Source organism: Odocoileus virginianus, chromosome 7 (assembly GCF_023699985.2).
Source record: "Odocoileus virginianus isolate 20LAN1187 ecotype Illinois chromosome 7, Ovbor_1.2, whole genome shotgun sequence".
NCBI classification, from domain to species: Eukaryota; Metazoa; Chordata; class Mammalia; order Artiodactyla; family Cervidae; genus Odocoileus; species Odocoileus virginianus.
Genome location: NC_069680.1, coordinates 59,062,077 through 59,072,641, shown reverse-complemented (window position 1 = coordinate 59,072,641; position 10,565 = coordinate 59,062,077). Strand labels below are relative to the sequence as shown.

Sequence of the window (10,565 nt, the reverse complement as noted above, 5' to 3'; positions counted from 1 at the left end):
CTTTGAGAAATGTCTTTAGGTCTTCAGACCATTTTTTCTTTGGGTTGTTTTTTGTTGTTGTTGAGTTATATGAGTTATTTATTTTGGAGATAAAGTAGGGCAGCAGTTCTTAAGGTAGGGCCCAGGGAACCTCAGACTGGACTATGATGTCCCATGAAACTATTTTCATAATAATATGACATTACTTTGTTCACTCACACTGTCACAAATGTACAGTGGAGTTTTCCAAAGGCTACATGACATGTTACCTCACATCAGTTATGAGAATCAACCTGTTTCTTATTCAGTCAGACATTAAATATGTTTCAAAAATGTAAAGTATGCCACTTTTTCTTAAAGCAAATGTAAGCTTTTTCACTTTTTCATAAAATTGTTTATATCTAGGGACTTCCCTGGTGGCCCAGTGGTTAATACTCTGCAATCCCACTGCACGAGCTATGGGTTTGATCCCTGGTCAGTGAACTAAGATCCCACAGGATGCAGCCAAAAAAAAAAAAAATCCAATAGGTTTATTAACATTAAATTATTAAAGTTTCCCAAAATTAGATTTCAAATAGGGTAAACACAGAAAGATATAACCTTATAACCTACATAAAACAAAAGCTCTCTGGCATCTTCCATTTTCAGTGCAAAGGGGCCTTGAGACCAAAAAGTTTGAGAAGTACTAATCCAGGGAAACAACAAAGTCTCAGAGAACGGCTGTCTCTGGGGCCCTGTGCTCAGGAAAGCAGTCGGTGGAACGGGCCCTGAACAGAGCAGGCCATGAAGCAGCCAGATTTTCTGATAACTAAAGACAAAGTCTTAAAATATGAAAAGACACCAGATAGCAAGTAGTAAATAGCAAAGGATGTTGATGGTTACGAGGATAAAGACTGGTTTTAAGACCAGTGCCTGTTACAGCTGACGCTTACCTTTTGAACCTAAGTTGAACAACAGTCGAGAGGAAGAAAAGCTATCAGGGTCTAAGAGGCCGCGCCTCACAGGTCACGTTCTAGAGTCTGGCACGACCAGCCCACAGAGAGCGCTCAGTAGGTTAAGGAGACACCTGACTGGCTACAAAAGGAAGTGATGAGACTGAGTAATGTTAAGAATAAAACGGCTGTGTCAAGAAAGGCTTATAACAGGGGGACTTATTCTAGAATCGGTTCTCAGGACAGTTGAAGAAATGAGCAGACCTGAGATGCAGAGCCATCTCACATCCCCAGTCAACCTCCCTCCCCTCTTTGCCTCCTCTTGATCCCTTCAAGTCTGATAAAGGAGGCCACTGGCAATCATTCCATCTCAAGTATCTTAATATCCTAAACTCACTATGACCTAAACAGAATTCTATTCTAACCCCCATCTCCCTCAGAGACATGTGCTTCTCCTGCACACTTCAACCTAATATGGTTCTTGACTCCTTTCCCCCTCAGGCTTTCCACATAATCCTCCAGCACGTCCTGTGGTTCTACTTCCAAAGCACATTCTGAATTTATCCACTTCTCTCCATCCCTACTCGATCACCCTAGTCCAAACACTTGGATTAATCCTAATGGAATGTGGCTTGTTTCCTTGCTTCTCTTTTGGCGCATCCCCCTTCTCCCTACAATCTATTCTCCCCCCAGGACCCAGATCAGTTTTTCTTTAATATGCCCATCAGATCATGCTCACCCTTAAAAAAAAAAAAAAAAAAAAAAAAATCCACAAATGTTCCCACCAAGCCTACAATAAAACCCTAACTCCTTACCCTCATCTACAAAGTCCTCTCCCACACCTGCCCACCTCCTATGCTGCAGTCACACAGGCCTTCCTATCTTCTCAAATGCAAAACTCCTTCCTGAGTTCAGTCCAGCCTGAGGGCCTCACATTCTCTGGAACACTCACCCAAAGAATATTGATTTTGCTGCTCTTTTCAGTCAGCTCAGTTGCTCAGTCGCGTCCAACTCTTTGCAACTCCATGGACTGCAGCACACCAGGCTTCCCAGTCCATCACCAACTGAGCTTGCTCAAACTCATGTCCATTGAGTCAGGTGATGCCATCCAACCATCTCATCCTCTGTCGTCCCCTTCTCCTCCTGCCTTCAATCTTTCCCAGCATCAGGGTCTTTTCCAATGAGTCAGTTCTTCACATCAGGTGGCAAAGTATTGGAGCTTCAGCATCAGTCCTTCCCATGAATATTCAGGACTGATTTCCTTCAGGATTGACTGGTTTGATCTCCTTGCAGTCTGAGGGACTCTCAAGAAGAGTCTTCTCCAACACCACAGTTCAAAAGCATCAATTCTTTGGCACTCAGCTTTCTTTATGGTCCAACTCTCACATCCATATGTGACTACTAGAAAAACTTCAGCTTTGACTAGATGGACCTTTGTCGGCAAAGTAATGTCACTGCTTTTTAATATGCTTCCTGGTTTGTCATAGCTTTTTGTCCAAGGAACAAGCATCTTTTCATTTCATGACTGCAGTCACCATCTGCAGTGATTTTGCCCTTTTAGCCCATTAAAGTCTTATCTCAGTGTCACTGCCCACCTTTTCAGCAGCCTTTCAGGTCATTCACTAAACTAGTTCCACTTCCCATTTAATGTCAATCTAGCATTCTGGTTCCTTTTTAAAAAAATACTTATTTTATGTGGCTGCACTGGTCTTAGCTATGGCATGCAGGCTCTTTCAGTTGCAGCATACAGGATCTCTAGTTAAAGAATGTGGGATCTAGTTCCCTGACCAGGGATCAAACCTGGGCCCTCTGCAGTGGAAGCAGGGAGTCTTACCCACTGGGCCACTAGGAAGTCCCTCTGGTTTCTTTCTTAACAGCATTCATGACCTGAAATCTTCTTGCTTCTCTATTTACTTCCTCCATGAGAACAGCACCTTGTTGATCTTCTTCATCATTGTATCCCCTAAGCTCAGAAAATCAAGAACAGTGCCTGACCCACAGTAGATATTTAATAAGCATTAAATATTCAGTGAATCACACAATGCTGTTACATTCAAAGATCCACACCCCCACCTCCCTCCGGCAAACTGACCTCAAAGGAAAAGCAAGGTATTTACCACACATACATAAACATTACAGAATCTCAGGCTTGGCTTCAGAAAGCTTAGGACTAGGTTAACACACAGTGTTATTCTCTGTATCAAATTTTACAACTGATCTTGATATTTGCACTATCTGAAGAGGAGCTCCATTTCAATTCTGCATCTACTTAACATATATTAACAATGTTATTATGTACAGATCTTTTTTCAACAATGCTTTAAGGTTCACCAGTATACTAGGTGGAGAAGGCAATGGCACCCCACTCCAGTACTCTTGCCTGGAGAATCCCATGGATGGAGAAGCCTGGTAGGCTGCAGTCCATGGGGTCGCTAAGAGTCAGACACGACTGAGCGACTTCACTTTCACTTTTCACTTTCATGCATTGGAGAAGGCAATGGCAACCCACTCCAGTGTTGTTGCCTGGAGAATCCCAGGGATAGGTAAGCCTGGTGGGCTGCCGTCTATGGGTTCGCACAGAGTCGGACATGACTGAAGCGACTTAGCAGCAGCAGCAGCATACTAGGATCCTCTGAGAAACTGAATCCAGTAGAACTTTTCTGGTACATGGTAGTATTTCAGTAAGGATACTCAGTAAGATTTTATGTGTTCTCTCTGTACAACATTACCAAAGAAATATTCTTCTCTGGCTTCAAATAAGGTAATACTTTTGAAGTATCAAAAATAAACCAATTCTTAATGGGGAGGGAGGTGGGAGGAGGGTTCGGGATGGGGAACACATGTACACCTATGGAGGATTCAAGTCAATGTATGGCAAAACCAATACAATGTTGTAAAGTGAAATAAATAAATAAATAAATTTTAAAAATAAAAAAAATAAACCAATTCTTACAAGAAGACAAAAGAATAAATGGAAGCTTTTGTTAGTGAAACAAGTCAATTTATTATATTTCCAACAAGGCCTTTTTTTCTCTATAATGAAACATACTACAATATTTTACAACATAATTTAGTTTTTTAATATCTCAGAAAGGAAACTATTTTTTTTAGGAAAGTAAATATTTTGGGAAGAATAACTACAAGAAGTTACTTTTTCAATTTTAATACAGTAACAGCTTGCCTCCTAGGTATATTAACCAGCATTTTTTCCCTTAACAAATCCATCAAGTAAATATTAGCCAACAAAAAACCTACTTTTAGAAAATGAGGCAGGAAAGGCATGTATTTAAATAGGAAACAAGCAATCTAAAATATCAATCACATGTCACTTTAACAAGGCAATGTATTTACATAATTAGGTATAAATTCTTAATTATGCTGATTAAGGTCCTAGCAAAGACTCAATTGGTCTGACTATATCTCAAGCTCAAACAGCACTCACCTGGCTATTAAATTAAACATCACAATGGAACTGGGTCTGTTTAAGGGGGAAAAAAAATCTCAATATTGCACATCTTGTCATTAGAAACAAGGATCATTAAGTCAGGGCCATCTTGGTTCTGAATCGCTCCATTTTTGTTGGAAGAAGACTTACCATCTCTTTGCTAAGCTCTAGCTCAACTTCTATTTCCTGGGCAGCTTCAGGGTGCTTCTCACAGTAATCAACAATAAATTTGTAATGTTCCAATGATGTTGCCAAATTTTCTAGCTCTTTCTTGGGATCTGCAGTGATGATTTTGCCATAGAGGCGGGCAACTCGAAACTTAGCTAACATGGCAGGGCGAAGAACATCTTCCCCTATATGCTCAGGAAAGACTTTATTTGGGTCTCTTAGAGAGTCTAAGAAGAGCTGATAGTACTTCAGTGCTGACTTATTCAGATTATTGATTTTTTTCACAATGTGTGAATCAGGATCCCTCAGCTTGTCAGCTATGGCAACCTTCAGATCCATCATATCATAGTAAGCATGTGCAATTTCAAACTGAATCTGTCTGTTGACCAACAGGTAATACTGTGGATTGAGGTCCACCATCAGGGGTTCTAGCATAGCTATTCTGCGTTTATGCATCTTGCACCGTCTTTCCATGTCAGTTTCAAAGAATGCAAGCACCTTAAACAGAGCACTGTGGTCTTGGACAACTTCAATATGGTCAGTGACATAACCATCAATCTGAAAGAACTCTTTTGCCTCAAAGACATAGTGCTGGCCCGTTAAAAAAAGCTCTCTGGCTTCTTCAAAATCTAAAGGTCTCAGATAGCTCACTTTCTCTTCCACTGCAGAGATGGCATCACACAGTTCACCGGTTCCAAACTGCACAGCTTTTTTCCTAACTCTTTCTTCCTCATCTAGTTCTTTTTTTCTTAAAGCTCTAAGTTCAGATTGTTTATCAAGATCAAGCTCTCCTATGTTGTCCTGAAAGAAAAAAATAAATTATGGTTAAGGAAGATAGACACTGACTTGTCTCCTGCTGTCAGTACTAAAGCAAATTTAAGATCCCCTGGAGAAGGGGATGGCTACCCACTCCAGTATTCTTGCCTGGAGAAGTCCATGGGCAGAGAAGCCTGGCAGGCTACAGTCCACAGGGCTGCAGAGTCGGACACAACTGAGCAACTAACACACAAGACAAGAAAACCCTCTTACTTCCCGCCTGGGGGAGGAGGTATTACAATCACATCTTTTAGTCGCTCAGTTGTGTCCAACTCTTTGTGACTGTACGGACTGTAGCCTGCTAGGCTCCTCTGTCCATGGAATTTCCCAGGCAAGATTACTAGAGTGGGTTGCCACTCCCTTCTCCAGGAGATGTTCTCAACCCAGGGATCGAACCAAGATCTCCCACACTGCAGGCAGATTCTTTATCATCTGAGCCACCAGGGAAGCCCACATCTTTTTAAAGCTCTTAGTTTTTTTTAGTATTTATCTACTTTTTTTTTTATTTGACTGATCCAGCTCCTTAACTGTGGAATGTGGGATTTTTTAGTTTGTGGCAAGCAAATTCTTACTTGCAGGCATTTGGGATCTCGTTCCCTGACCCAGGGATAGAGCCCAGGGCTCCTGCATTGGGAGTGTGAAGTCTTAGCCACTAGACCACCAGGAAATCCTGACTTCTTTCTAGTTATATTCCAAGTAATTAAAAATGAAAGAAACTAGGAAAAAAGTAAATAACACAACTAAACTGTTTATTATTTTCCTCTTGGGGGAACTAACTCATTTATAGTTACTCCTTCAGATAACATAAATGCATATGAAAACTGTATTGATATTTTAACATTAAGAGTAAGGCTGAAATCAGTCTTAAAAATATTGCAAAGAAATTCCATTAAGATTAACAGCATGATGTTTATGCTAAGTTATTTAATAAAATATACTACAGAGAAATGCTCTAGGTCTCTCAAAGATACTAAAATAAAGACAGTGTTAAATCTACCATCATAGTTAAAGTTATCTCCCCTACCTCCTGGGGCAAAAAAAAAAGAGGAAGGAACTAAGATGGCTGAAAAATAGTCAGTTCATTCTCTTCTTCCTGGATGATAAAATTAAACATCAGATAACCAGTGGTCAGCCCCAAGGCCAGTTCTTCATTCATTTGAGGTCCTCTCTCTAGATCTGCATTGTTCAGAATAGAGTCATGTGCTATGCTCGGATGACTACTGAGCATTTGAATTGTCCAAACTGAGATGTGATCGGTGTAAAAGAGTACACACCCAATTTCCAAGATTTAATACAGATTATAAAATAGTGCAACAACTTTTTAGTATTAATGACAAATGGAAATGAGTATTTCTTTATATATTCTAGGTGGAAGAAATACAAGTTAAAATTCATTTCACCTGCTTTCTTCTTTGTCTAATGTAGCCACTTCCCAGATAGTGCTAGTGGTAAAGAACCCACTTGCCAATGCAGGAGACATAAGAGACACGGGTTCACTCCCTAGGTCGGGAAGATCCCCTGGAGCAGGGCATGGCAACCTACTCCAGTGTTCTTGCCTGGAAAATCCCAAGGACAGAGGAGCCTGGCAGGCTATAGTTCATGGGATAACAAAGAGTTGGACACGACTAAAGCGACTTAGCACTGAGCACAGTGTAGCCACTAGACAACTGAAAGTGACGAATATAGCTGTTTTTCTATTTCTATTGCACAGCACAGCTCTACACAGGTGTCTCCATCTGTGCCCATGGTTGCAACTGCCATCCTCAGGAGGAGGACCCACAAATCTTCAGCTACACCAGGCTCTTATTAGGCTCCAGACCCATAACTAAAGCTCCTTACACACCTCCTCCTCCTCTCAGAAGACTTAGACCCCTCATCCTCAATGTGTCCACAATGGAACTCTCCCTCTTCTGCAAACAGGTTCCTATTCTACTCTTATTTTAGTGAAGGTCACTCCCTCGAGCTGGACAGCCAGCTGATGCAGGAGAATCATCCTTGATCTCTCTCTCCTCTCTTAGCCCACACTTCTTATCTATCATCAAATCCTTTGTCTTGCCCCCTAAATAACCTCTTGCACCCACTCTTTTCCACCATCTCTTCCTCCACTGTCCTAGCCCAAGCTCCCTTCACATCTCACCCCCACTGTTCCAGTGATCTAAGCAATCCTCCTTGTCCACGCCTGCCTTCCCTCAATCCTCCATTCTGCCACCTAAGTGATCAGTCCAAACCCTCCCGCCCCCAACCAAGGCTTCCAGTCATGGAAGACCCAGAATGTTCCAGCCCCTTTCTAAGCCAGTCTTCTATCACACACGCTCACTCTGCTCCAGCCTCACAAGCCTTGCTCCATCATTTCCACCACCATGCTCCCCACACCACAGAACTTTTCAACATGCCGCTTCAGCTCCTTGGAATGCTGTGCTTTTTCTCCAATCTAGAAATTCCTATGCATTCCCAGAGCTTCCTTCAGATGTTACTTCCTCCCATAGTGACTCCTCATATCTTATGTTTCTCCTTTGTGGAACTTAACTAAAGTTGCACTTCCGTATGACGTAAACACCAGGTCTGTTTTTGTTCATCATAGTACAATGACTACTATAAGCCTGTCAGAAATAAATACTTAAATTGTAGATGTTATTAAACTTGAATTAAAGAAGGCTTTTCAGGTAAGCAAATGATCAAAGGATGAAGCTAAGGTAACAAAGCCAGATTAAAGGAAATCTAAGTAATTTAGAAGTTATGGTCTAAGTAATTTAGAAATGTGGTCACTATTTGAGTTTAAAACAAGCAGGTGGTAAATTCCAGTGCCCAGTCTGGAAAGCATGGACTAAACGAATGGTAAGAGTAAACCACAGGGCGCTTTGCTTGACACAATTACTTCAAATGCAGGCCTAAGTCTCTAAATCTTGTTTATTGACCATGCTTCCTGGCGGTGTGTTGATTTACACACTTTTTAGACTGCTTTCTGAGAGGAAGAACACGGACAGATTTTCTGGGCTGCAATTTCTCTAGACATAAAACTCCCTAGTTCTTCTCCCCACTTCCTTCCTTTTCCAAATATGCCTCATCTTTACCCTCTACCTCCAAAGTGCTCTCACCTTTGAAACACTTCTGTTTCTGGGGTTTTGTGGTTTGTCTGCTTTTATTTTGTATAGTAGTTTCACAAGGTTCTATATTTACTAGTAAAAATGGTTATACTTTAATGCATGTAAACAGAAAAGAGGCATAGCAACTCCTCCAGGAAAGTCTCCAATGTACTTTAGAATATGCATCCAAATAATTTATTTTCCTCTGAAGTGTTAGTGTCTCAGCCATGTCTGACTCTTTGTGACCCCAGGGACTGTAGCCCTCCAGGCTTCTCTGTCTATGGAATTCTCTAGATAAGAATACTGGAATGGGTTGCCATTCCCTTCTCCAGGGGAATCTTCCTGACCCAGGGATCGAACCTGGGTCTCCTGCATTGCAAGCAGATTCTTTACCGTCTGAGCCACCAGGGCTCTGACTAGGAACTAGAATCCATTAAGTATGGATTAGTAATAATGGTATCAACAATGACAGTTAACATTGATTGAGGACTTAGTTACCTCTTGGACACTTTTCTGAGCCCTTTTTTAACTCACTATTATTATCTCCATCTAACTTGTGAGGAAACTGAGACACAGAGAAGTTAACTGCCATGGATACACAGCCACAAACTAGCAGGGCTGTTTCCAGATACATTTATACTTACATTTTTATCAATATGTGTATTTACTGTCTAAAGTATATGAAGATTAGTAAGATTTCCTGCCATCAGGTTGCTTACAGTCTAAGAAGGGGTAAAGGAATAAGATAAGAATATGAATAAGGATAATACAAAGTCAAGTGACTTAGGAAGGGTTCTTAAAGGAGGGAGAAGAGATTTGTAGGGTTTAAGAATCGTATATACATTCAATCGTTTCTGAACACCTGTTATGTCTAGACATCGGTACATAGTATGAATATGATGAAGACTCCCCTCTGGTGGGGCTTATGCTCTATCCAATGGCAAGTCTTGAAGGAAGAGGTGCTGTTTGAGACAGCCTTAATGGATGAGTAAGATTTGAACAGGCTGAGACAGGGAAAGCAAGAAATAAGCCTTCTGCGTGCCATGAATAATACACAATGCAGTGAGTCCAATGAGCATACTTCCCATTTTAAGCCTTTAGTTACATCCTGCTGTTTAAGACAGAAAAGATCACTTTTGACTGTATTACCTGCATGGAAAGTTGGGCATTCTGCATGAGAGTCAAACAGTACTTGATCCAGCATCTTGCTATTTCCCCTTTTCTTTGGTGATAAAGCTCTGGCACATCTCCTTCAGCTTCCGTAGCTAAAAGGTACAACGTGACTTGTGTAAGCCAATGGTCACAACTGTAATTTTCATTGTGTATGCCATTCTTCTTTATATCACTCTTGATTTTAAAAATAACAAGTCCTAACTGAAGCAGTGGGAAGAAACAAACCCAAAATTCCTACCACCCAGAGCTTCTTTCTAGTTTTTTTCTTTAGTATTACCTACAGGTAAAAACTAAGGTCACCACATATCTTAAATTTTGCATACAAGCACCTCAGATATTGCAGGATTGGTTCCAGATCACTGCAATAAAATGAGTCTCGTGAATTTCTGTGGCTTATAAAAGTTAGGTTTGCACTACAGTGTAGTCTATTAAGTGTGCAATAGTATTGTCTTAAAAATGTACACATTTTCATTAAAAAATATTGCTAAAAGCTAAACATCATTTAAGGCTTCTGGGAGTCATAACCTCTTTCGCTAGTTAAGAGGGTCTTGTCTCATCGCTGATGGCTGCTGACTGATCAGGGTACTGGTTACTGAAGGCTGGGGTAGGGAGACTATGGCACTTCCTTAAAACGAGAGAGAAGTCTGCTGCACTGATGGACTCTCTCCTTCAGGAACAATGTCCTCTGTAGCATGCAATGCTGTCTGATAGCATTTTACCCACGGTAGAACTTCTCTCAAAATTAGTCAATCCTCTCAAATCCTTGCCCCACTTTATCAGGTTTATGTTATATTCTAACTCCTCTGTCGTCACTCCAGCGATTTTCACAGTAGCTTCACCTGAAGCAGATACCATCTCAAGAAACCACCTTCTCTGCTCATCCCTAAGAATCAAGTCCTCAGCTCTCAAAATTTAGCATGAGATTGTAGCAACTCAGACAAACCTTTAGGTTCAACATTTTTTAAATCT

General features: G+C 41.0%; 1 protein-coding gene across 1 annotated transcript in view; it reads right to left on the bottom strand.

The window, feature by feature from the left end:
- Nucleotides 1-3,890: 3,890 nt before the first annotated feature.
- KIFBP (kinesin family binding protein) overlaps nt 3,891-10,565 on the bottom strand; it is a 59,849-nt gene continuing 53,174 nt past the window's right edge. The window contains exons 6-7 of the mRNA XM_020869858.2: nt 9,573-9,688; nt 3,891-5,325 (exon numbers count right to left, since the gene is read on the bottom strand). Of these exons, the coding sequence (XP_020725517.1) occupies nt 4,450-5,325; nt 9,573-9,688 (992 nt within the window). The 3' untranslated portion in view covers nt 3,891-4,449. The remainder of the gene's footprint in view (nt 5,326-9,572; nt 9,689-10,565) is intronic.